The sequence below is a fragment of the Carcharhinus amblyrhynchos genome, chromosome 12 (genome assembly GCF_965287045.1).
Source record: "Carcharhinus amblyrhynchos chromosome 12, sCarAmb.v2.hapA, whole genome shotgun sequence".
Lineage (NCBI taxonomy): Eukaryota > Metazoa > Chordata > Chondrichthyes > Carcharhiniformes > Carcharhinidae > Carcharhinus > Carcharhinus amblyrhynchos.
Genome location: NC_137335.1, coordinates 78,516,216 through 78,543,958, shown reverse-complemented (window position 1 = coordinate 78,543,958; position 27,743 = coordinate 78,516,216). Strand labels below are relative to the sequence as shown.

Below are 27,743 nucleotides of genomic sequence, written 5' to 3'. Positions count from 1 at the left end.
AAGAGTGTTTGGATAAAGTATTAGAAGCACAGAACAAGAGTAAAAGATAGAATTAGAGAGTATGCTGGGCACAGCTTGCAAGAAGTTGCAATGCTCTGACACCACCTTGGAAAGATTGGAAAGAGAGTAGGAGCAGAAGTGGGCCATTTGGCCCATCGTGCCTGCTCCACCATTCATCATAGCTAACCCTCTATCTCAACGCCATGCTACCGCTCTCTACGCATACCCCTTGATGTCCTAACAAAGAACAAAGAAATTACAGCACAGGAACAGGTCTTTCGACCATCCAAACCTTCACCGACCGTGCACCTTCTCTACCTGCATTGCCACTTTCAGTGACCTGTGTACCTGTATACCCTCTGCCTGTCGATACTCTTAAGGGTTCTGCCATTTACTGTGTATTTCCTATCTATATTGGACTTCCAAAATGCTTACGTCCACTAAATTCCAAGTGGGAATAAATCCTGTCTCAAAGAATCCTCTCCAAAAATTGCCCTATCATTGATGTAAGACTCACCGGCCTGTAATTACCTGGATTATTCTTGCTATCCTTCTTAAACAAAGGAACAAAATTAGCTATTCTCCAATCCTCTGGGACCTCCCCTGTAGCCAGTGAGGATACGAAAATTTCTCTCAAGGCCCTAGCAGTTTCCTCCCTTGCCCTTCTCAGTATTCTGGGGTATATCCATCAGGCCTTGGGGACTTGTGTAGCTTAATATTTCTCAATATCACCTCCTTTTTGATCTCAACATGATTCAAACTATCTATGCATCCTTTCCCAGGTTCGTCATCCACCAGGTCCTTTTTTTTGGTGAATACTGACGCATAGTATTCATTTAATACCTTGCCCATCTCCTCTGGCTCCACGCATAGATTCCCTTTTCTGTCCTTGAATGGCCAACCCCCTCCCTGGTCACCCTCTTGCTCTTTATATATGTATAAAAGCCCTGGGATTTTCCTTAATCTTGCTGTCTTTAGTCTCTAGAAATTTATTTCTTAAATACATTGTGACTTGGTCGCCACGGCCTTCTGTAATAGAAAATTCCACAGGATTACCACTCTCCTGAGTGAAGAAAGTTCTCCTCATCTCAGTCCTAAATGGTGTCCTGAGATCACGATCCCCAACTAGCAGAAACATCATCCCTGCATCTATCCAATCTTGTCAGTATTTCTTTTGTTTCAATTAGTGCCCTCTCGTCCTTCTAAGCGCCATTGAATATGGGCCCAGTCGACCCAATTTCCCCTCATGTGACCATCCTGCCATCCCAGGAACCTTTGCTGCATTCCCTCTTTGGCAAGTATATCTTTTCTTGGGTAATAAAACCAAAATTGCGCATAATACTCCTGAATGTTACAAATTTTTAAACTGGCACTGATGAAGGAACAGTGATTATTTGTCCAAGTCGATATGATGTGGGCCATGGAGATGATGGTGTTCACATGCTTCTTCTGCCCTTGTCTTTCTAGGCAGTGGAGATCGCAGGTTTGGGAGATGCTGCTCAAAGTTGGGCAGAGCCTTGGCTAAACAGATTAATATTAGTGGGCAGGGTAAAACAGTTTAATACTAGTGGGCTGGGTAGTATGCAGTCAGCAGGAAAAGTTTAGTGGCTGATTAGTTGGAAAGTTGAATTAATTCAGCTCGGAAATTTTGGAAAGATAAACCTAACAAAACTTTGTTAGGTTTATCTTTGTGGATTAATTTTGTTTTTTGTAATGATTTATACTGGGTACTCTCCTTAGATTCAGCATTGCTGCCCAATCTCTTGTGCAAATCTAGTTTGGTATAGTCCAGACTATATGTGACCATATTTAGTTTAATTTAGGATTTGGGCAGAGAACCCTTGCACGGGATTTTGGTATACTCTTTCATATATGTGCTACCACGTCTTCAACTTCAAAAAGGCAGAAGAACAAACACTGTGGTTTAGGCTATGAACCAACACAGATTAATTGACCATTAAGCAGGTTAACTAACAGTAATCATACAGTTGTTTAATTTATAGTAATTAAAAAGTTACTCCCCTGCATGTTAAATCTGCAATCAGTTCTCACATGCAAACACTAAACAAAAGCATGATCCTTGAATCATAGGCTTGCTCAATCTTTAAGTGGTTTTGAACTTTGGTTATCCCTAGTGCTCCTTGGCTGCAATTCAGCAATTATATAATTTCAAAACTCTTGGAAGATATCCCAGAAAAGGAATTACAAACAGTGAAGCAAAAAGCTGGAAATCAAACACAAAATGAAAACACTGGAAGTAGTTAGCAGGTCAGACAGGGTCTGTATAGAGAGTAAAATAAGGTTAAAGTTTCAGATCTTGTATAGAACTTACAACATATCATTGGGTTCACTGTTCAAAATTTATAAACATGTAATTCCAGTATTGGTTTACATCATAAGAGTCATGTAAATTGCCAGCATCCTTTTTTAATACTTCCCCAAAGCTCCTTGTGTTTGGGAATGTTTAGGATGTGCTTGTTATCAGTGATGAAGTGTTTTCGCTGTTTAAGGCCCAGTGACTACCACAATTCTTTTCCATAAGGGTTGACCCTTTCTTCAATAAACGACGGAAGGGTCATCAACAGTGCTATCAAGCAGCACTTGCTCAGCGATAACCTGTTCAGTGACGCCCAGTTTGGGTTTTGCCAGGGTCACTCAGCTCCTGACCTCGTTACAGCCTTGATTCAAACATTGGCGAAAGAGCTGGATTCCAGAGGTGAGGTGGGATGACAGCCCTTAACATCAAAGCTTCATTCAACTGAATGTGGCATCAAGGAGCCCGAGCGAAACTGGAATCGGTGGGTATCAGGGAGCAAACTCTCCATTGTATGGAATCATACCTGGCATATAGAAAGGTAGTTATGGTTGTGGAAGGACAGTCATCTCAGCTCCAGGACATCTCTGCAAGTGTCCCTCAGGGTACTGTCCTAGGCCCAGCCGTCTTCAGCTGCTTCATCAATGACCTTTCCTCTGTCATGAAATCAGAAGTAGGGATGTTTGCTGATGATTGCACAATATTCAGCATCATTTGTGACTCCTCAGGTACTGACGCAGTCCGTGTTCAAATGTGATAAGATCTGAACAAAATCCAGGCTTGGGCTGACAAGTAACATTTGCACCACACAAATGCCAGGCATTGACCATCACCAGTAAGAAACACTCTAACTATCACCCCTTGACATTCAATGGTGTTACCATCACTGAAGCTCCCACTGTCAACATCCTTGGGGTTACCGTTGACCAGAACTCAATTGGACTTACCACATTAACAAGAACAGGTCAGAGGCTAGGAATACTGCAGCGAGTAATTCAATTCCTGACTCGCCAAAGCCTATCCACCATCTACAAGGCACAAGTCATGGAGTGTGATGGAATACTTCACACTTGCGTGGATGGGTGCAGTTCCAACAACATTCAGGAAGCTTGACACCATCCAGGACTAAGCAGTCCACTTGATTGGCACCACATCTACAAACATCCACTCCCTCCACCACCTGACGCTCAGTAGCAGCAATGTGTACTATCTACAAGATGCATATGGCAATTCACCAAAGATTGTTAGCACCTTCCAAACCCACAACCACTTTCTTCGAGAAGGCCAAGGGCAGCAGATATATGGGAACACCACCACCTGCAACTTCCCCTCCAAGCCACTCAATGTCCTGACTTGGAAATATATCGCCGTCCTTTCGCAGTCACTGGATCAAAATCCTGGAATTCCCTCCCTAATGGCATTGTGGGTCAACCCACAGCACTTGGACTGCAGCGATTCAAGAAGGCAGCTCATCACCTTCACAAAAGCAACTAGGGATGGGCAATAACTGCTGGCTAGCCAGCGACGCCCATGTCCCACAAATTAATTTTAAAACTGTAAATGAGTAATTTTGACTCAAATGGCAGTATTGATGTTCTTGATGTGCCTTTTCCTTCACCTAACCCAGCAACATATCCCTTGATTGCATGCTCTCTAGTGTCTGATTTTACCTCAAATACATCTGTATTCTTTGCGTCTAGCACTCCATGGAGTGTCAAGGAGTAATTCTGATTAAACGTCACCTGGCCTAAGATGCTAACACTTCCCTCTGGTCTCCATCACCTGACCTACTCAGTGTTTCCATTATTTTCTGTTTCTAATGAAATACTGTACTACTTTTAACTGCATTAGCTTGTTTGCCCACACTATCAGCATTTCTCAGCTGATTGACATGCCAAACTGGCACATTAAGTCACCTAAGTGAAAGGTGTCATAAGATATTACTTGGGAGCAGTGCATTTCAAGTGACCATTTTGCATCTCAGACTATAATCTGCAGCCAGAAAAATACATGTACCTGAATTTAATCCCATGTACACAATAGCCAGAAAATAATTAAAATGGATAAAACCTAACCATTTTTGTGACATAGTATATAGTGAATTTGGGTTGATCTTCCCTCCTTGTTGGTCTCCCATTTGGCATCACAGACCAAGAATTGTTTTCTGTAATTGTACAATTATATAAGAACATAAGAACATAAGAAATAGGAGCAGGAGTAGGCCAACTAGCCCTTCGAGCCTGCCCCGCCATTCACTAAGATCATGGCTGATCTGTCGTGTCTCAGTTCCACATTCCCGCCCTCTCCCCATAACCCTTAATCCCCTCTCTCATCAAAAACCCATCAACCCACGTCTTAAAAATATTTAGCGAGGCAGCCTCCACCACTTCAACGGGCAGAGAATTCCAGAGATACTTTTACTTTTCCTAAACTTCTACTTTGCCTTGTAATTATTACAGCATTGGAATTTTAAACTTGAAGTTACTACACTGCGTAACACTAGCAATTTAGATGCAGCTGGGTTTGCAAAATGAATTTCAAAGTCTTGTATAACCAAAATAAATTCCTCGCAGTCTTTTTGTTCCACATGAGAATCTTGCGGATTGAAACGTGGCTTGTCTCCAGTTGAAAAGCTAGAAAACAGTGCATTCTTTTAGGCTTTGGAAAATAACTGGCAATATAATTTTTGACTATTTATACTTGATAATTTACCCTGCTTTTATATAGCTCTGCATGACACAAGCACAGCTCTCCTGGATTGCTTTGTTATCAATTTGAAACTGGTACATTTGCAAGCCCTTTTTCTCTTGTTTTCCACAGCAAGTATCATCTTGGCTTAGTTGGTGGTTTCGCCCCAGGAGCGGTGCAAAAAGTAGACTGACATTTCAACAATAAATTGCTTTTGTGTAACATTTCTAAAACATTCCTTGAACAGGATCAAAGCAGTTGTGGGCCTTTTGGCCAAATGTGGAGTTGCATTTTACGATATCCAAGTGCTTTTTAAAGGTTATATGTTTTCCAGCCTCTACCTCCTTCCCAGTGGTTAACACTGCCGCCCCTCAGTGCTTGGAACCCCAGTTCAATTCGCGACTTGCGTGACTGTGTGAAGCCTGTCATTCTCCCCATATCTGTGTGGGTTTCCTTTGGTTCTCCAGTTTCCTCCCACAGTCCGAAAGATGTGCTGACTATGTACATTGGCCATGCTAAGTTCTTCCTCAGTGTATCTGTACGGGTGCTCTGGTTTCCTCCCACTGTCCAAAAGATGTGCTGGTTAAGTACATTGACCATACTAAATTCTCCTTCAGTGCACGTGTACAAATACTGGAATGTGGCCACTAGGGGATTTTCATTGCAGTAATGTAACAAAAACCTACTTGTGACACCAATAAATAAACTTTAAAGAAGGCAATGCATTCTAGATTCTCACCACCCTCTGAGTGAAAAATCTTTTTCTCAAATCCCCTTTGAACCCCCTGCTCTTCACCCTAAAATTATGTCCCCCTTGTGTTTGACCCCTCAACCAAGGGGAACAGTTGCTCCCTGCACACCCTGTCCGTATCCCTCATAATCTTCTACACCTCAATCATGGGTCCCCCTCAGCCTCCTCTGCTTGAAAGAAAACAATCCAAGCCTATGCTGTCTCTCCTTAGAGCTCAGTTGCTCCATCCCATGCCTTAACTACTCTATTCACCTTCAGGGACCTAAGTGCCCCAAAATTCATACAAAGCACCTATTGAATTAATTCTGGCACTAGGAACAGTGTGTATTTTGGTTACACCCAAAGATTTACTTGATGTACTGAATAAAATAAGGCAGTTAAGCTTGAGATGCAACAATAATTATTGTTTTGATATTTCACTTGCAGACTATCTAAAGGCTAGCTTGCTGATTTGCCATTTCCCGACGCACATTATTGTTATGTGCTGGTGCATGCTGCAGCAAGCATTATAATTACTAAGCATCCGGAAGTTTTTGGCTTGAAGCCGTTTTCACCAGTATGAATGCCAACTTGGAATCACTGTTATAGCACAGAGTTTGTGAAGCCAGGGGTGTGTTGGATCAGGCATGCAAATTGGAGCATGTTGCTGCCAAGAGTAAAGATTTATGATTAACTTGTTCTTAAGGTAACTGTATGGGTTTGAACTCATGACCACCTGACTCTGCAGCAAGCTGGCATTTGAGGTAAAAGAGAGAGATGGTATAATAATGTGCCAGACTGTTGTCCCCCTTCAATATCTGTAAGTTCCATTTTGAGATTACTTAATTTTATCGAAGCCACCTGTCATTTTGAGGCGAAAGAGGTGTGGTCATCCTGTGACACTAACGTTCAGCCTCATTGCTTTGCTCTGCATCACATCGAGAGCCTGTATAGCCCTTTTATGATGCAGTGAACAGAATTGCACAGCGTATACTGGGCAAGACCATTTGTCAATTGCTGCAGATTTGACTTGAGACCGTAACACTCTGGATTAAACATTCCCAAATACTATCCTCTGGAAATTTCATTTACATCCTATCCTTTTCTTCCAATATATATAAAACTTCACATGTATGTTATTTACCTCTAATGAGTCCAGCCTTCATCAGTCGAGGAATTGAGTTTAGGAGTCGGGAGATAATGCTGCAGCTGTATAAGACCCTGGTCAGACCCCACTTGGAGTACTGTGCTCAGTTCTGGTCGCCTCATTACAGGAAGGATGTGGAAGCCATTGAAAGGGTGCAGAGGAGATTTACAAGGATGTTACCTGGTTTGGGGAGCATGCCTTATGAGGATAGGTTGAGAGAGCTCAGTCTTTTCTCCTTAGAGAGACGAAGGATGAGAGGGGTCCTGATAGAGGTGTATAAGATGATAAGAGGTCTTGATCAGGTGGACTCTCAGAGGCTTTTCCCCAGGGTTGAAATGGCTGCCACAAGAGGACACAGGTTTAAGGTGCTGGGGAGTAGGTACAGAGGAGATGTTAGGGATAAGTTTTTCACTGAGGGTGTTGGGTGAGTGGAATCGGCTGGCGTCGGTGGTGGTGGAGGCAAATTCGTTAGGATCTTTTAAGAGACTTCTGGATGAGTACGTGGGACTTAATAGGATTGAGGGTTGTAGGTAAGCCTAGTAGGTAGAGATAAGACCGCAACTTGTGGGCTGAAGGGCCTGTTTGTGCTGTAGTTTTTCTATGATTCTTTTCTGTAAAGAGGCCCCTTGGCCCATTGTGTCTGTATCGGCCATGCAGGAATAAAGATCCACAAGTTGGAAAATATACGTTAAGTCAAAACAACAACAAACATGTGACAGATGTGCCAAAATGGGCGAGTGATTGCTGGAGCAAGGTAGTCAATACAAGTATTGTGGCAAAAAATGGTCACATTGCAAAAGCTTGTTGGGCTAGACTAGGTACCCCTGGAAGAATATTCAGAAGAAGAATCTGGTACAATCAAGAATAAGAACAAGTTGCATTCCACAAAAATAATTTACAACATGGAAGAAAAGAATTTTGACTGTGAAGGAGAGACTGTCCAGAAATGATGAAGAGCTCCAACTGGATGTCTTATCCATACAAGGTGAATCATATAGACTCTGGGTGATTCCGAACTTATGTGGATGGCATTTTAGGATGGAGGTGGATACTGGTGCTGCTGTAACTGTAATTCTTGAGACAACATGCCAACAAAGCTGAAGTTTCTTTCTTTAAGACTAGCTGATGTGATTTTAAGAACGTACATGGAAGAGGTTGTCCCATTAAAAGGTTATATTATAGTCAGCTTGTAATTGAATGGACAAACAGTAGATTTGCCTCTCCACATGATGCGTGGTGATCTTTCAGCTTTGTTTGAGAGATTTGGTTGGAGAAGATGAAGCTTAACTGGAGTGCTGTCAACAGGTTGGTCAAGGCCAAAACAGATCTACAGTATCATCTGGACAAATACAAGATGTATTTTAAGAGACACTGGACTCAATGAAGGGAGCTCGAGATGAAGCCAATCGTCAACCAAAACACCTCGGTGCCATTTGCAGTTCATTCCAAGGTCAAAGAAGAATTAGCATCATTGGTTAAAATTGTTAGAGCCAGTTACAATGTGTTGCTGGGCTTTCCCCATCGTACCTGTCATGAAACCAGATGGTTCATTTCATTTTTGTGATGATTTTAAAATAACCATAAATCTGGTGTTGTGTGCTGATCATAATCTGCTTGCTTTATTTGAAGATTTGTTTGCTGGGTTATCAGGTGGGAAAAATTCAACAAAATTTATCTTTTACAACCAGATGCATGTAGCTGCTGAATTACAACTACTTACCCATCATTACTCGTAAGGTCTTTTTCTCTATAAAAGATTACCTTTTGAAATAACATTCACACCAGCCTGATTCCAAGAATTGATGAATCAGATTTTAAGTGGTGTCTCTACAGTGTTACCTGGCCTTCTAATTAATGGGTCCAGTGACCAAGAACACTTGAATGAGTGAAGCAACAATGGGACGTCTTCAAGCACATGGTCTGCATATCAACAGTAAAGAAAAGTGAGACTTTCTCCTGATGTCAGTCCAGTATTTGGATTATGTTATTGACAGTAAAGGCCTATGTAAAGCATCTAAAAAGATCGGTGCTATTTTAGAAGCACTATGTAACACATTTGAAGTCTTCTAGGATTAGCAAATTATTATGGCCAATTTATACCTTGCCGTACATAATTATTGAAGCCATTGCGTAATTTATTGTGTGAAACAGTCATGGGACTGGACAACAGAATGTGAGGAAGCATACAAATATGTCAAAGATGCTTTGCGGAAGCTTGAAGTATTAGTTCATTTTAATCCAAAGTTGCCGTTATTGCTTGCTTATGATGCTTCACCTTATGAAACGACCAATAGATTTTGCTGATTAGTGCTAATCTAACTATGTTCAGCTTGAAAAAGAAGTATTGAATATAACTTTTGGTGGACAAAAGTTTCATCATTATATAGTTGTCATTTCATGTTATTGACTGATCATTGACCCTAACTATTTTTGAACCAGGTAAAGGTATATCGTTGTTAGCTGCCAGTTGCTTGCAACGATGGTCAATGATCTTATCTGCACGTTCTTACGATATAAAGTATTGTCAATCAAACTGCGATGCTGATGTATTATCATATTTACGTTTGCCTGTTGGGCAGATACTACCAAATAGTTTTTCTAATATCCATTCTTTTTCGCTAGAAGGTCATTTGCATGTGACGTACCAAAAATGTCCCATGATGGGGAAGGTGATCGATATGGTAGTGAAAAGAACAATAGCTGGAACACATCATCCTCATCCTGATTTGAAACCGTGTGTCAAGAAAGCTTGAGTTGACATCCAAGTTGGGTGTTCATTGTGAGGAATCAGTGATCATCCCTCCAGTCTGTGTGGAAGAGTTCTTGAACAACTACATGAACAGCATCCTAGTATAGTCTGGATGAAGGAATTAGCACGTAATTATTTTTGATGGCCAGGCCTGGATGCTCAGATTGAAAAAAATGTGGGAGAGTGTCAATCTTGTACACAAAAATTACACCACTGTTGTCTCCTCTACACCTTTGAGAGTGGTTTAAAATGCCATGGGAATGATTGCATGTAGATTTTGCTGGTCTGTTTGAAGGTTACATGTTCTTAGTTATAATGGATGCACACTCAAGGTGGCCAGAGTTGTCATGAGATCTATTACATCTGAACAAACCATTTAGGAAAAATTGACGAAAGTTTTGCTAGATTTGGTGAACTGGAACAGGTTGTTAGCAATAATGGTTCATCATTTTTGAGAGCTTGAGAATGATCTCAAAGCAATTGGTGTTCAGCGTGTAAAATCTGCACCATATTACTCATAGAACATAGAACATTACAGTGCAGTACAGGCCCTTCAGCCCTCGATGTTGCGCTGACCAATGGAACCAATCTAATGACCCTCTAACCTAAACTATTCCAATGTTATCCATATGCCTATCCACGGACCATTTGAATGCCCTTAAAGTTGGCGAGTCCACAACTGCTGCAGGCAGGGCATTCCACGACCTTACTACCCTCTGAGTAAAGAACCTACCTCTGACATCCATCCTATAATTACCACCCCTTAATTTAAAGCTATGTCCCCTTGTGTTAGCTATCACCATCCCAGGTAAAAGGCTCTCACTGTCCACCCTATCTAATCCTTTGATCATCTTGTATACCTCAATCAGGTCACCTCGTAACCTTCTTCTCTCCAATGAAAATAACCTCAAGTCCCTCATAAGACCTTCCCAACATACCAGGCAACATCCTAGTAAACCTCCTCTGCACCCTTTCCAATGCCTCCACATCCTTCTTATAATGCGGCGACCAGAACTGTAAGCAATACTCCAAGTGCGGCCGCACCAGAGTTTTGTACAGTTGTAACATGACCTCACAGCTCCGAAATTCAATCCCTCTACCAATAAAAGCTAACACACCATACGCCTTCTTAACAACCTTATCAACCTGGGTGCCAACTTTCAGGGAGCTATGCACATGTACCCCGAGATCTCTCTGCTCGTCAACATTACTAAGAGTCCTTCCATTAGCCCTATATTCTGTACTCCTGTTATTCTTACCAATGTGAATTACCTAACACTTTTCTGTATTAAACGCCATCTGCCACCTCTCGGTCCAGCTCTGCAGCTTATCTACGTCCCTCTGCAAACTGTAACATCCATCCTCACTCTCTACAACTCCTCCAACTTTGGTGTCGTCAGCAAATTTACTAATCCATCCTTCTACACCCTCATCTAGGTCATTTATAAAAATGACAAACAGCAGTGGCCCCAAAACAGATCCCTGAGGTACACCACTTGTAACTGCACTCCAGGTTGAATATTTCCCATCAACTACCTCCCTCTGTCTTCTATCAGCTAGCCAATTCCTGATCCAAACTGCTAAATCACCCTCAATCCCATGCATCTGCATTTTCTGCAATAGCCTACCATGGGGAACCTTATCAAACGCTTTGCTAAAATCCATATACACCACGTCAACTGCCTTACCCTTATCCACCTCTTTGGTCACATAAGAACATAAGAAATAGGAGCAGGAGTAGGCCATCTAGCCCTTCGAGCCTGCCCCGCCATTCAATAAGATCATCACTGATCTGTCGTGGCTCAGTTCCACAGTCCCGCCCTCTCCCCTTAACCCTTAATCCCCTCGCTTATCAAAAACCCATCAACCCGCGTCTTAAAAATATTTAGCGAGGCAGCCTCCACCACTTCAACGGGCAGAGAATTCCAGAATCAACCAATGAAATAGCTGAAAGATCCGTACAATTAGGAACAGCAAAGGGAGGAAGACGCTGGTGGGTGTCGTCTACAGGCCCCCGAATAATGATCTGGAGGTGGGGCGGGCTGTAAACACGCAAATAAGTGCGGCGTGCAGGAATGGGACGGCAGTAGTTATGGGAGATTTCAATCTGCATATTGATTGGTCGACCCATGTTGGACGAGGTGGGCTCAAGGAGGAGTTCTTGGAATGCTGCCGGGATAATTTCCTTGAACAGTGTGTGTTGGAGCCGACGAGGGAGTGAGCTATCTTGGATCTGGTGCTATGTAATGAGGCGGGTAGAATTAGGGACCTTGTGGTGAAGGATCCTCTTGGAGAGAGTGATCATTGTATGGTGGAGTTTCTGGTGCAGATGGAGGAGGAGAAAGTGGGTTCCCGGACACGCGTCCTTTGTTTGAATAGAGGGGAGTATGGTAGGATGAGAGAAGAATTGGCGAATGTGGACTGGGGGAGTGCGTTGGAAGGTAGGTCTGCTGAGGAGCAGTGGAGGATCTTTAAGGAGATCTTTCTTGGTGCTCAGCAGAAATTTATTCCGATGGTTAAAAAGGACAGTAGGAAGAGAGGTAATAAGCCGTGGATAACGAAGGAGGTGAAGGAAAGTGTTAAATTAAAAGCGGAGGAATTTAGAGTAGCTAAGAGCAGTGGGCGAGAAGAGGATTGGGAAAGGTTTAAATGTCAACAAAGATTGACAAAGAAGTTGATAAAGGAGGGTAGGAGAAGCTATGAGGTTGGGCTAGCACTTAATATAAAAAAGGATAGCAAGAGTTTTTATAAATATATAAAAAGGAAGAGGCTGGCTAGGGTGAACGTTGGTCCTTTAGAGAATGAGAAAGGGGAGCTAGTGGTAGGGGATGGGGATATGGCTAAGGTCTTGAATAACTTTTTTGTTTCTGTCTTCACGGAAGAGGACGTGAATAATTTGCCGGGTGTTAGCGATGGAAAGGTGGTAGGAATGGAGGGTCTTAATGACATTACTGTTACTAGAGAGGTGGTGCGCGACAGACTGGAGGGGCTGATTGTGGACAAGTCCCCAGGACCGGATGGAATGCATCCGAGGGTTCTGAAAGAAATGGCGGAGGTTATAGTGGATGCCTTGGTGGTTATTTTCCAGACGTCGCTGGATTCCGGGGAAGTGCCGGAAGATTGGAAAACGGCTAATGTTACGCCGTTGTTTAAGAAGGGTGCCAGGCAAAAGGCGGGGAATTATAGGCTGGTTAGTTTAACGTCTGTGGTAGGTAAAATGTTAGAATCCGTCATTAAGCAGGAAATTGCGAGGCATCTTGAAGGGAATTGCTTGATAGGGCGGACGCAACACGGTTTCATTAAAGGGAAGTCGTGTCTGACAAATTTACTGGAGTTCTATGAGGATGTGTCTAGGGCAGTGGATAGAGGAGAGCCGGTGGATGTGGTCTTTCTGGATTTTCAGAAGGCGTTTGACAAGGTACCTCACAAGAGGTTATTGCAGAAGGTCAGGGGACATGGAGTTGGGGGTAGGGTGTTAGCGTGGATAGAGGATTGGTTGTCAAATAGGAGGCAGAGAGTGGGGGTCAATGGGTGCTATTCGGATTGGCGGTTGGTGACTAGTGGGGTGCCCCAGGGGTCGGTGCTGGGGCCTCAGCTATTTACCATTTATATAGATGATCTGGAGGAGGGAACCGAGTGCAGGGTGTCGAAATTTGCTGATGACACCAAGATTGGGGGAAAGGCAAATTGTGCGGAGGGTGTGGAGAGTCTGCAGAAGGATCTAGATAGGCTGGGCGAATGGGCCAGGAAATGGCAAATGGAATTTAATGTTGGCAAGTGTGAGGTGGTCCACTTTGGCAGGAAGAATGGTAGGAAGGACTATTACTTACGTGGCGAAAAACTACAGCAGGCGACGGTGCAGAGGGACCTCGGGGTCCTTGTGCATGAGTCGCAAAAACCCAGCTTGCAGGTGCAGCAGGTGGTCAGGAAGGCGAATGGGATGCTGGCCTTCATAGCGACGGGGATTGAATATAAAAGTAGGGAGGTCTTGCTGCAGCTGTATAGGGCATTGGTGAGGCCGCAGCTGGAGTACTGTGTGCAGTTTTGGGCGCCGCACCTGTGCAAGGATATTTTGGCCCTGGAGGGAGTGCAGAGGAGGTTTACTAGGCTGATACCGGAGTTGAGGGGGTTGAGCTATGAGGAGAGGCTGAATAAACTAGGCTTGTACTCGCTAGAGTTTAGAAGAATGAGGGGAGATCTCATTGAGACGTATAAGATGATGAATGGGATGGATAGGATAGAGGTGGAGAGACTCTTCCCGCTCAAAAAAGACAGTAGGACTAGGGGGCACAGCCTCAAGATAAAGGGGAGGCGGTTTAGAACGGAGTTGAGGAGGAACTTCTTCACTCAAAGGGTGGTGAATCTCTGGAATTCTCTGCCCGTTGAAGTGGTGGAGGCTGCCTCGCTAAATATTTTTAAGAAGCGGGTTGATGGGTTTTTGATAAGAGAGGGGATTAAGGGTTATGGGGTGAGGGCGGGAAAGTGGAACTGAGCCACAACAGATCAGCCATGATCTTATGGAATGGCGGGGCAGACTCAAAGGGCTAGATGGCCTACTCCTGCTCCTATTTCTTATGTTCTTATGTAATCCTTGAAACATTCTTTAAAAACTTCAGATGATCAAGGTTTGTCATCACGTTGTGTAAATAACTTTTTGCATCTTATAGAAACACTACTTATGTGACTACCCAAAGTTCACCTACATTCTTTACTTTTAAAGAGAAAACTGAGAACTATGTTTGATTTGTTATTGTCTCCAGAAACTTCAGAGATTAAAATAGAGTGTCCACAGCAATCTCAAGTTGCTAGATTAGAAGTGAAGGCGAAACAATGTTCATTTCGACAAGGAGATTGAGTGTTGCTGTGTAATTATGCCATGAGTGAGAAATGGGTATTCGTCATAGTTTTAGCAAAAGCTGGTCCAATTTCTTACACAGTTCAAATAGAAGATGAACTAGTTCAGTGATGCTTTGCTGACCAGTTGTCTTCTCGAAATGATTTCTTATCCTCATCACCAGAAGTACCACCTTTTTTTACTCCCTAATGTTGTGAATACTGCTATGGAAGACTTAGTTAAATCTGAGTTGTCTAATTGTGTCTTAGTTACTATATCAAGTGAGAATGATACAGAATTAATTCGAAGAGAAGGGGTCAAAAGTTCGAAATCATCACAAGGACAGTCAAATTCCAGGACATTGTATGCAACCAGAGAGGGAGAGACACCCTCTTAATCAACTTTCTTATTGACTGTGTATAATGAAGCATCATTCTGTGTCTAGAGTATTATTGATCCTATGTATAACATTGTCATGACCACATCTTACATGGGTATGGGGGGATATGGGCCAAATGCGAGCACTGGCAAGTAACTTATGGGTTTAAAAAAGGGCAGCATGGAGAAGTTGAGCTGAAAGGCCTGTTTCCATGCTGTAAACCACTGACTCTTAAATACAGGTGTAGGGATGTTATATATTTGAGTTGCAGGTTGTTTTAGGAGCTGATCACATGTTTTGATGGTGATGTCATTAGGGTGTAAGCTGCTGTATTACCTTGTTTTGTATTCTATGTGGAGCATCTTCAGTAAAATGTGTTGCATGTTAATTTGAATCTATGTGCACAAACCACATATTTTTCTTTTGTGCCAAAACCCACACCCCTAACATAGTTAGGACATTACAGCATGGATGTACTGTAATGCCTTTTTTCCCCTGCTTTAGCCTTCAATGCTAATACCCTATTAACTGTTTTTAAATGGAGTAACATGTGCTGAAGTCTCTGATGTGAGGTTTCAGCTTGAAAGCTTCAGATACAGAACCAAGAGTCTTGGCATTGAGCCGAGGTCAACATAAGTTCCTGATTATGTAACTCACCCATAATTTTTAGCACATGTCCTGATAATTACAATAATATAAATAGATAGGAACATAATGCCTGTACAAAGATAATGAGACCCTTTGAGCATAATTGATAGTTAGTTGACCTGAACTGGGTTTAATGAAATGTTGGTGCACTCCATGATGACAGTATTAGCGAGTGCACCACCCACTGTGAATTGAGCCACGGAAACCCAGAATATTCCGTGTTTCATCCTCTGCCTGCACTGAATTAACTGATCTCGTTCTGAGTCACAGCAGAAGCACTGCAGTTGTAGAGGGAACAAAGTTGCTGGATTCCTACTCCTGATTGCTCTCTGTCAGTACCCGCAGGTAGAAAGTGCCTGTGGTTGAAGGACAACATCAGACTTGGGCGTAATCCATAATGAACTGCCTCCTGACACTCGGTATCTGCAGTCATTCCACGCTACAGAACTCTCGCATCCCTTTTTAGTGCATAAGGTCCACACCAGTGGACTGATGAGGGCAAACCCACCCTACTCATTCCCTTTATCTTTCAATATTACTCTCTTTATGGGAAGGGTAATGACTTGAGCATGGGCACAGGGGCCACCAGTGCTTTCAGAAAGTTAGGTGGAGCAGAAAATTTGAGGGAAGAATGTATTTATCTTGGTAGGCTCAACCCAATCCATGAAGACTTGTCAGCTGTCTGCAAAGCAGCTTTTGAGTTTGTCCCTGGAATAACATCCAATTTTATTACATTTAAAGGGAATTAAATTTGGAAACTGCTTAAAAATAATGTTCTGTTTCTATTTTTCTGTTTGTAACAGATTCTCTGTGGAAAAGAGATCCCTCGCTGGGTTAACCGGCTGGCTCACTTCAGTTCCTGTATTCCGTTTCTCCAGAGTTGCTTGCCGAAAGAATGGCTGACACCAGCAGCACTGCAGACCAGTGTAAGCCAGGAGCTGCAGGACGAGCTCGGGGAGGGGGGAGATGCCGGGGCTTCAACTTCCGCTTCAGCGTCAACCTCTAGGTCTACTTTGCCCACCTCAGGCCACCAAACCAAATTGTGATCCTCCACAGACTTGAGACTGACTTTGTAGACATACAACTGACTTTTTTTTAATTTAAAAAAAAGTAATTATCACAATCATTAGAAACTGCTCTGCAGGGTGCTGAACATTCTAGATCCTCGTTTCTCATTTTTATTTTTTAATACTTTACCTAGTGTTTGTTCCATGCTGAAAATTTGTAGTTGGTATTCCATGGTTTTTTTCCTTTCTGATGGCTTGAAGGGGTCACTGTAAAGAAGTCTTTTAAAAGCTATATATGTATATATACATATATATATATATATATATATATATATATGTGTGTATACATATATAACATTACAGTATTTTGGATAATTGTTTACAAAGATCCTTTTACTGGGATCTGTGCTTAACCTGTTGTAACGATAATACTGGTAATTTTATATTTTATAAAGCACTCTAACTGTTGTAGACCGGTAGAGTAATGAAACCACACTTTACTGGCAATTAATCTACGCCAAAAACCTTAACTCCCCTTTCACATCATTCTTTATTCCCTCAACCCTCCCTGATTAAATACAATACACAGCTGACAGACTTTTACATTATTTAATAATCCTTGTGCTTTACTGCAACATAATCAATTTTTTGCATGCTTCCAAAACTGTACCAGTCTACAACATCTGAAGTTAATATGCTATTATTGTGCAAGACAGAGTACAAAACATCCAAGTGAGCAATAAGCCTTTCACCAGCATTCTCAATGAACAGGGAGTTCGAGTTTGTAACAATGACATTAATTAATGACTCTGTTCTTGAAGTGGAGAATCAAAGACCTCTTCAGCTGCATGGAGCAGTACATGAAACAAACCCTAATACTAACTGGTATACTGTCCAGGATGTCTCGTTCTGCTAGTATTGTACATAGTCTGTCTAAAACTATAGCATCGAGAGTTGCTCCCAAGAAATTTGAAACCTGTAGGAACGCTTGTCTAATCTTTTCTAACTGAATTGCATTGTAGGAGGGATTAGCACTTTATAATGTACACTTAGACTATTGTGAATCATGAAATGTGAGATAAAATGTTCAGTGTCATTTTCTAATTATGAAATCCCTTTGACAATGTTGGGAGTTCATTCTGGGAGTTCCACTTTTCAGAAGTGATTTACAGTATTCTAAGGAAATGGTGTTTTGATCATGTGCATATTGACCCACCCTGAGGCTGAATGATTTAACTGTCCCAGGCTTGTGCAAACCCTCATCCCTTGCCTTTGTGTTTTTTTTAATGAAAACCACTGTACGTTTCAGCAACCCTTTAGCAGGTTGTCTTCGCGGTTGACGCTGCGCTGTTGTGTGCCTTAGAAAGTTTGTAAATGGGGTATTACAGACTATCCTAAACTTATAAAAGGTGACTTAAAGGGACATTGTGTTTCTGTGCTTGGCAATCATGTGTACACGAATCCTCCTTGGATACCACCATGCCAAACAGATCTTTCTAGCCAGTCCATAAGAGTTCATTTGCAAAAATAGTAATATACTAGATGTTAGAATACACTTGATAAGAGTTACCACCTGAGAATGTATGGTCAGAGGAGTTACATGGCAAAGTTGTCAAATATAGATCAAGATTCCCAGACTTTTTCTTCAACATTCTCCAATTTTGATTTTGTGTCATTGTTTGAACTTGTATAATTCTGATAGATACTGACTCTGATCCCTAATTCTAATTATGTTTCACACAGGAGTTCTTGGCAAGAGTTGTGTTGCTATGCAATGGTATTCCTGACACTGCCTAACTTTTGTCAAGCAATGCAACTGTTGTCAACATCACTGGCAATTGTTATCTGTCCAAGTACAGAGTTGATCCTAGTCCAATGGTCTAACCTTACTCATGAGTTCCCTATCTCTGCTGCATCTACCGGAGGAGATGCGTTAATTGAGTGACAAACAAGCAAAATAGACAGTCAGTCAGTTCGGCTAATAGACATACCGATTGGTTTGTCAGTAATACACTCGCCTACGGACTCTGATGGAATGTCACATGGAGTGTAAGGAAATGTTTTGGCACGGTGTATCGTGGGGGAAAGATAAACAATATGAGGCTGGTTCTTGGTTAATTTTTACTAAGTAAAGGAGTTTGTAATTGCCTTACACCAAGCGTCAGTCCCTGCATATGCTTTTAACCCTTTTGCAGACCAGTGGTAGTTTAGTGTATTAATCCAAGGCCTTTCTAATGGAACTAGGGACAAATCTTGTTGATAGCACATACAATTCTGCAGTTAATGTCCATTTCCCTTAAACTACTAAATATTGTGCACAGTTCCATTACCATGCCTGTGCAAGTGATCTATCCAAATTAATCATGGGCTTCTGAGAGCCACAGCTTTTGTAAACTCTCCTACACTCCAGTGTGGGGATCTTCCTACTTCATTATTATATTCCCTTGATCTGCACAGTTTAGAGGGTCTGCAATGATATTTCAGGCCCCTTTGGTGAGGGAGGGCTCGTGACTGAGCAAGGCCAGGAGTAGACAAAGCTTGATGTCTCCCAGGTGAATATAGAGGAATTCAGGTGCAAATGCATCACCAGAAAAAGTGACTTCCCTCGAAGACTGAGCCCTACTTTAAGCCACAATTTAAAGTGGTCCAAATTGGTAATAGCTACTACCTGTCCAAAAAAATTATTTATGTAACGTGGCAAGAGTAGAATTGGGTCTTTAGAGGGGAAAAAAATGTACAAAGATCTGTGTAAAATTGAACATTGGACTGAAGGGGTTAAATACATATGCATGATGCTCCAGATATTGGTTCTGGCCTTGTGTAGCACTACTTCACTGAGTGAGATCCGCAGGCACAGTGTGCCTCTGATTGTATCTTGTGTAAAAGTTGCGCATATTCACACAGCACTGCCTCCTAGATGGTACAGATTATGTTACGTACCCAATCGCCAGGGTACTTCTGTGAGGTGCCTTTTAATTGTGACACAGGGACCTATTGATGATCCAGGTCAATTAATCCAAAATACCTCGTAACATTTTCCACTCCAGTAGCTGTATGTAATATTAAGTCATGTTGTATCTAATTTAAGCAAAGGGTAGGCAACTGTTCCTTTACTATTCCTGACTTTGCAAACTTTGAAAGTAGTTCTTGTACTTTATTTTTTGAACAAAATGTGATGGCAGCATTAAAAAAAAAACTTGTTTGTTCTAAAACTTTGTTGTTTTTGAACTTGCTTTATTGTTTAAAAAAAAACCTAATTTCCGTTGTTTACAACCCATGTTATCTGCATCTTTCTTACAGTGGAATCTGTAGTCAAAGGGAGACCATGTTCAGAACTGTTCAGGGCACTTTGGCACCTTGCCATGTGGACTCTGGTCACTTTTCTTCAAAGATTTCTCAGGTTTAAGGTTCTTTATTTTTGACTTCATCTGTCACAATAATTCCAGGTTGTACATTGCTGATTCCCATTGGTTGAAAGAAGTGTTGCAGTTCAGCATGCCACACTCTTTTCTCATAGGTCTTCTATATACAGTGGGTGAAATTGGTTGTATAACCAATGTTTTTGTTTATTCGTTCGTGGGACATGGGTGTCACTGGCTGGTCCAATATTTATTGCCCATCCCTAGTTGTGCAAGGGCAGCTGAGAGTCAACCACATTGGAGTCACATTTAGACCAGACCAAGTAAGGATGGCAGATTTCCTTCCCTGAAGGACATTAGTGAACCAGGTGTGTTTTTCTGGCAATCAATTCATGATTATTGGTAGATTCTTAATTCCAGATTTTTTTAAATTCAAATTCTACCATCTGCTGTGGTGGGCTTCAAACCCGGGTCCCCAGAACATGAGCTGAGTTTCTAGATTAATGGTGTCATGATGATACCACTAAGCCATCGCCTCCCCTGCATGGTTCTTGTTCTAATACACACTGAGGAGCAGGGGATTCCAGAATCTGTGCCCAACTTGCGTGTGTCAGCTCCTGCAGTCAGTTGCCAGCAGGAGGAGAAGATGATAGGAAGAGAAAGCCCTGTCCAGCAGTGCTTGTAGCGTACGGGATCCAGGACATTGGAGGGAGAGGAAGAAAGTGTACCTGTATTGCCATTATAGCAATCTCCTGCCTCTACCAGTCCCAGAGACATACCTCGGTGGATACTAGATCTGGGTCAGCCAAGCACATCAGCAAGAGGACAGCTGGAGAGGATGAGCCTCTGGGATCGGCCCTGCTCAGGATGCTAAAGATGCTGCATGAGGCAGGGGAACATGAGGCAGAGCTGTCGAAAGTCCTCGAGAGTGGCATGTGAGGTGGAGGAGTCTGCCTGCTGTCTAATGAAGAGGTATCCAGCTGTTTGCAATGGAAGTTTCCATGTAGTGGACGGTGAACATCATTGAGAATCTCATCCAAAAGCATACTGTTTGTGCTGGAGATGCATGCAGGCCTGCACTTTATTGCTATAGTCACAGGTGAGATTTTGCTGTGGCGAGAGAGGGACCAGGTGCCCCTTCTCAAGGAGCTTTGGGCAATCAAAGCAGCTGTTGGATACTCCTTGGATCTTCACTCAGGACCCTGAGGTTGTCTGGCCCTTCAGAACCTTCCTTGTCTGTGACCCCTTCAGCTTCACCTTCTCTGACCACAGAGGGGGCTTCTAGTCCACAGCAGAGTTCCCAAGTAAGCTGAGCTCCTCCAGGCCTTGGGTCTCCAGCGGACTACAGGGCAAACTGTAGTGGTTATCTTGTAAGGAAAGGTTGCACAAGTTGGGCCTATACCCAGCGGAGTTCGGAAGAATGAGAAGTGATTTTATTGATGCCTATAAGAAGATCCTGAGAGGACGTAACTGGGTGGATGCTGAGAGAATGCTTCACCTTGTGGGAGAGACTGGAACTCAGACACACGGTTTTGAAAAAAGAGAGGTGCTGTTTTAGAGTGAGATGAGATACTATTTCTCTGAGGGTCATTAGTCTGTGGACTTCTGTCTCCCAGAGAGTAGCGGAGGCTGTGGGTCATCAAATATATTCAAAGCTGTTAGACAGATTTTCAGTATAAAGTGTTGTGTGGGGTAGTCTGCAAAGTGGATCCGAGATCAGCCATGATCTTACTGAATGGTGGAGGAGGTTCGAAGGGTCAAATGGCTTATTCCTGTTTCCAAGCCCCATGATGGGAGGACCATGGACCATCTACCATCCTGATGATCAGATGAGGCAGTGATAATGGAATTATTGACTAACCATGGCAATTAACCTTACCAGTTAGTTGCAGCAAACTTGGGCAGCACCTGAGGAAAATCCCAGTAGGGGGGAGCTTTGGGAACAAGTAAGTCCAAACTTGCACTTCCTCCTAAGCATGCTGCAGAGTTTCCTATTCCCGCTCTGCAGCCGATGACACTCAGGAAAGAAAGGTTGGCGTATATCAAAATTAGACTTGGTTGTGTCTCCCTGTTTAATGATGCGTTTAATCCCTGCCCTGGTCCTGGACAAGCTAATCTGTTTAAAGATCATCACAATATATTAATGTCACCTGCTTTCCCTGCTTTCAATTATTGTAATAATGGAATCATTTTCATCCACATCTATCATCATCATCATAACGTCAAGACATTATAAATGTAAAATGCTAGGAGTGTTTAAACTGCCAGGTTTGTGTGCTCTCGGACAGCCTCAAAGGACTTAAATAATGAATTTTGATTCACTGCCTCTAATCCTGAACAGGAAATAAGACTTGCATTAAGATACCACCTTCCACAACCACCGTAAGCCTCCAAAGTGCTTTACAGACAATGAAGTATTCTTATTTTTGAAGCATAGTCACTGTCGTAATGTAGGGAGCGGTGTCTCAACTTGTGCATAGCAAACTCCCACAAACAGCAATGTGATGAAGGTCAAACAATGGCCAGAATTTTACTGCCGCAGGAATCGGAACGGACAAGAGACGGACTTGAGTGGGACTTTAGGGTTTTGGGATGAGCAAGACTGTAAACTCCCATCTGATGTTTTTTGTTGTGATGTTGGTTGAGGGATAAATATTGGCCAGAGCACTGGAAATAATCCCCCTGCTCCTCTTTTATACCCTCCTAAGAGGACAGCTGGGAAGCTCAATTTAACATTTCTTTCATCAAAAGACAACACAAAGTCCTGATGGTGGGACTTGAACCTGCTGAGGTGCGAGTGCTAATGCACTGAGCCACAGCTGACTAAGATACAGCAGTGACCTAGTCGTGTGCAGACCATGCTAATGCTAACTAATGTCAAGGGCGTTTGACAACATACGGTGGCAATAATCTGCTTTGTACCTTTCGATTGTCACAGAACACCTGCAATTGGATTTATCTAATCGTCTTAATCCTAAATTCAGTCTTCAACTAATGAGATTTTTTTTCTGCATCAGTTGGAGTTCAGAGTAAACTGTTAGTGGAATTAGTTGCTGCGTTCCAAAGCCTGAAAATGATCTTTTCAGCTGTCTACGGGAATGAAATATTATGAGCCTCACTCTACAACTTTTTGACTAAAGAGGTTACAGTCCAGAGACATTGGCTACTCTCTGATAGTTTCTTCCAGTGGTTGTTTATCCTGTTGAAGACTAGACAGTGAGTGTGTGAGCCAACTATTTCACCAGAGCTGAGGGAAGGGGAGGGGAAGGGTTTTACAGGTGAACTTGACCCTACCCTCAACTGACGCAAATCGTTGTCCAGTTTAGGATTGGTCTGCACCCCCAGAGCAGAGAGCCCTTTTCCCTGATTCATCGAACTTCCTTGAACTTAAAGACTGATAGAGTGACTAACTTGTCACAACGTTGAGGTTTACAGAAGAATTGCATCGCTGTTGGGGCAATACTCGCTTCAAAGACAGAGGGCCACAGTCTCATTTCTCTTCAGAAACTTGCTGAAGTAACCTCGACCGGCCTTTCAGTGCAGGAGTGCTGTGCCGCTAGGACTGATTTATGTAAATAGATACCTGAACCCCATTGCTGGCCCACAGCACCTGACCTCCTGTCGTTCAGACCTCTCATTTCACCTCCCCACTCAACTCCTGTCTGCCATTTTCCAACCGCACACTGGGGAAAGTTTAGGTAACTTCCTATAAACATGCACTTTTGCAGACTTCATTAATAAACACAAAAGGCCTTTATTAAAAAGCAGCTACGTGGGTTGTAGATACAAAATGTCTCTGCCTTGGAGCCTTTCTCACCATGGAGTAATTCCACACTGAGTCCTGACTGGTCATGTGACCCTTACCCTGCTGTGTGGCTCTTAAAGAGACAACCACATTCCGCCCCCCCCTTTTAAGTCCTTTATATACTCTTCAATAAGTAATTTTACTCGGTCCTAAACATTAACTAAACATTATGTACGAGTTGGCCAATTCTAAATCAAGCCTTTGAGAGGGTTTTTTGTTCCTTGTAGAGCAGCGTAATTCTGTAGCCTGAGATGCTTCTACAGAATCAATGTTAACAGGAACTGTAATAATGGCTATCCCTTCTTGTGTAGGTGATTCATTAGTACTTGCTTCCACGGAGACATCAGTTATGTTGATAGTGGGTCGATCAGGTACTTTGTTGCTTAGAGGTTCAAAAACATTTCTTAATGGCAACACTGACTGCTGGAGTGTCTTGCAGGAGAGGAGATGTCAGGGATAAGATTTTCACTCAGAGGACAGAGGAAATGTCCGGGGTAAGTCTTTCACTCAGAGGGTGGTGAGCGAATGGAATCGGCTCCCGTCGGTGGTGGTGGAGGTGAACTCGTTGGGGTCTTTTAAGAGACCTCTAGATGAGTACATGGGATTTAATGGGATTGAGAGTTTTAGATAGGCCTGGTAGGTAGGGATATGATTGGCGCAACTTGTGGGCCAAAGGGCCTGTTTGTGCTGTGGCTCTATGTTCTATATCTACAAACCCTCCCTTCATGTCGGCTTGGTATGAAAGGTGTCAGGTCTTCGAGACAATGATTCCAGGGATCCAACTTTGATACATTACCAGAGTTTGTCAGGTATCCGGCTTCATTTGCCATAAAGGATTGTGCTCTACTGTCTGAATCGTGGCTTGCTTTCTGATCACTTTTACTGGCTTCTAACCTTCCCAGCAAATTTGGAAACACAAGGCTTAGTCTCATTCTAACATGATGTTTCATTAGCAATTCTGCTAGTGAAACACCTATTGTTGTAAATGGAATGGTGTGATAGCTTAAGAGGTGAGATTTTGATCTCTGATGTTATTCCTGACTGTTTTTAGGCCAGACCTAAAAGTTTGGACAGCTCTCTCAGCCAATCTGTCTAATTTATCACACAAGAGGCTCTTGTATTTTCTTATCAGTTCAAACAATTTCCCCCTTCCCTTATTTGAGAGATCACCACACTCTCATGGCACAGTGGTTGGCACAGCTGCCTCACAGGCCATGGACCAGGGTTTGATTCCTGGCTTTGGGTCACTGTCTGTGTGGAATCTTCACGTCCTCCCCGTGTCTTCATGGGTTTCCTCCGGGTACTCTGCGTTCCTCCCACGGTCCGAAAGACATGCTGGTTAGGTGCACTGACCGTGGTAAGTTCTCCCTCAGTGAACTGATGCCGGAGTGTAGTGGCTAGGGGATTTTCACCATGACTTCATTGCAGCATTAATGTGAACCTACTTGTGACAATAATAGATAAACTTAACTTAAAATCATACCTCGTGATCTCACATTTTATAAGAGATATATAAATGCTAATTAGAAATTCTAATCTTTGATGTGATTACAAGAAAAGGAGACATGAGTAAAAACTGGCAACTGTCCAGTTTAGGACTGATGATTTCTTCATATGGGTTTGTTTTCTACTTGGAATGTTTGGTTAGAATGTAGAACATTACAGTGCAGTACAGGCCCTAATGACCCTCTAACCTAAACTATTCCAATGTTATTAAACTATTCCTGCAGGCAGGGCATTCCACGACCTTACTACCCTCTGAGTAAAGAACCTACTTCTGACATCCATCCTATAATTATCACCCCTCAATTTAAAGCTATGTCCCCTTGTGTTAGCCATCACCATCCGAGGTAAAAGGCTCTCACTATCCACCCTCTCCAATCCTTTGATCATCTTGTATGCCTCAATCAGGTCACCTCGTAACCTTCTTCTCTTCAATGAAAATAACCTCAAGTCCCTCAGCCTTTCCTCATAAGACCATCCCACCATACCAGGCAACATCCTGGTAAACCTCCTCTGCACCCTTTCCAATACCTCCACATCTTATAATGCGGCGACCAGAACTGTACGCAATACTCCAAGTGCGGCCGCACCAGAGTTTTGTACAGTTGTAACATGACCTCACGGCTCCGAAATTCAATCCCTCTACCAATAAAAGCTAACACACCGTACGCCTTCTTAACAACCTTATCAACCTGGGTGCCAACTTTTAGGGAGCTATGCACATGTACCCCAAGATCTCTCTGCTCGTCAACACTAAGAGTCCTTCCATTAGCCCTGTTATTCTTACCAAAGTGAATCACCTCACACTTTTCCGTATTAAACTCCATCTGCCACCTCTCGGCCCTGCTCTGCAGCTTATCTATGTCCCTCTGCAAACTGTAACATCCATCCTCACTCTCTACAACTCCTCCAACTTTGATGGCGTCAGCAAATTTACTAATCCATCCTTCTACACCCTCATCTAGGTCATTTATAAAAATGACAAACAGCAGTGGCCCCAAAACAGATCCTTGAGGTACACCACTTGTAACTGCACTCCAGGTTGAATATTTCCCATCAACCACCACCCTCTGTGGTCACCTTTTCAAAAAAACTCGATAAGGTTTGTGCGGCACGACCTACTCTTCACAAAACCACGTTGACTATCCCTAAACTATTTATTTCCCTCTAGATGATTATAATTCTTTCCAAAACTTTGCCCACAACAGAAGTAAGGCTTACTGGTCTATAATTTCCAGGATGGTCTCTACTCCCCTTCTTGAACAAGGGGACAATATTTGCTATCCTCTAGTCTTCTGGTACTATACCTGAAGCCAATGACGACATGATAGGTTGGATAGATAATGGAGACAAAACCTTCAGGAGACAGTCAGATGAGTGTTGGGGCTGAACACTCAATACTGCAATAGTAGACAAGATCCGGACTCGGGCTGCCTGTCTGCTCAAGTAACCAATTCTCTGACACTGTTCAAAGTGGAGTTGGAATATTCTCTCACAGCCACTGACCCCTGATGCAGCAACCCCAAATCAGATGAAGATGTTCTTCACCCCTTTGGGGCTTTGCTGTGTGAGAAATCAACTGGCTGGCAAAACAAGTGGCTACGCTTATTAATTGCCTTTGAAATGACCTGGCAAGCTACTCAGTTCACGCTGCAAATATAAAAGGTCTAGTTAAACGTAGGCTTTTTCTGGAGGATGTGAGGAGAGGATTGGTTTTGGCAGAAATACCCTCACAATCTGAATCATTTGCCACTTGCTCCAGCTGGTGCACTGAAGATGACCGCTCGACTGAGTCCAGAGGGCAGCTAAGGCCTTTGGGATGACTGGAAGCATGAGGGGAATACAGGACAAAGAACAAAGAGAATTACAGCAAAGGAACAGGCCCTTCGGCCCCCCAAGCCTACACTGATCATGCTGCCCGACTGAACCAAAACCCCCTACCCTTCCAGGGACCATATCCCTCCATTCTCATAATACTAATGTATTTGTCAAGACGCTCTTTAAAAGTCACTATCGTGTCTGCTCCCAATATCTCCCCTGGCAGCGAGGTCCAGGCACTCGCTGCCCTCTGTGTTTAAAAAAAAAGAAAATCTGCCTCGTACATCACTTTTAAACCTTGCACCTCACACCTTAAACCTGTGCCCCCTAGTAATTGACTCTTCCGCTCTGGGAAAAAGCTTCTGACTATCCACTCTGTCCATGCCTCTCATAATCTGGTAGGCATCTATCAGGTTGCCCGTCAACCCCTGTTGTTCCAGTGAGAACAAACCAAGTTTTACCAGTGGGAGGGACAATTAAAGTAGAAATAATTTTCTTCAGAAGCTTCCGATGTTGCTGTCAAAGGTTAGATGCATTTGGCCATGCTGAATTCTCCCTCAATGTACCCAAACAGGGAATTTTCACAGCAGCTTAGTTGCAGTGCTAATGTAGCCATGATATGGAGATGCTGGTGTTGGACTGTGGTGTTGTAGAGTCATAGAGGTTTACAGCATGGAAACAGGCCATTCGGCCCAACATGTCCATGCCGCACTTTTTTTTAAAACCCTTAAGCTAATCCCAATTGCCCGCATTTGGCCCATA

The 27,743-nt window shown here is 42.9% G+C and overlaps 1 protein-coding gene across 3 annotated transcripts in view; it reads left to right on the top strand.

Moving 5' to 3' along the window:
- LOC145351133 (deubiquitinase DESI2) overlaps positions 1–19,708 on the top strand; it is a 65,704-nt gene extending 45,996 nt beyond the window's left edge. Inside the window, exons 5-6 of one of the 3 annotated variants that reach the window (XR_013888329.1) lie at positions 1,188–2,798; positions 16,293–16,381. Coding sequence is in view for 2 of the 3 variants with exons in the window: in XM_080200794.1 (XP_080056920.1) it covers positions 16,293–16,535 (243 nt within the window). In the remaining variant the exon portion in view is untranslated. Of the gene's footprint in view, positions 1–1,187; positions 2,799–16,292 lie in introns of all 3 variants that reach the window. The other 2 variants (XM_080200795.1, XM_080200794.1) reach the window with 2 other exon arrangements.
- Positions 19,709–27,743: the final 8,035 nt, after the last annotated feature.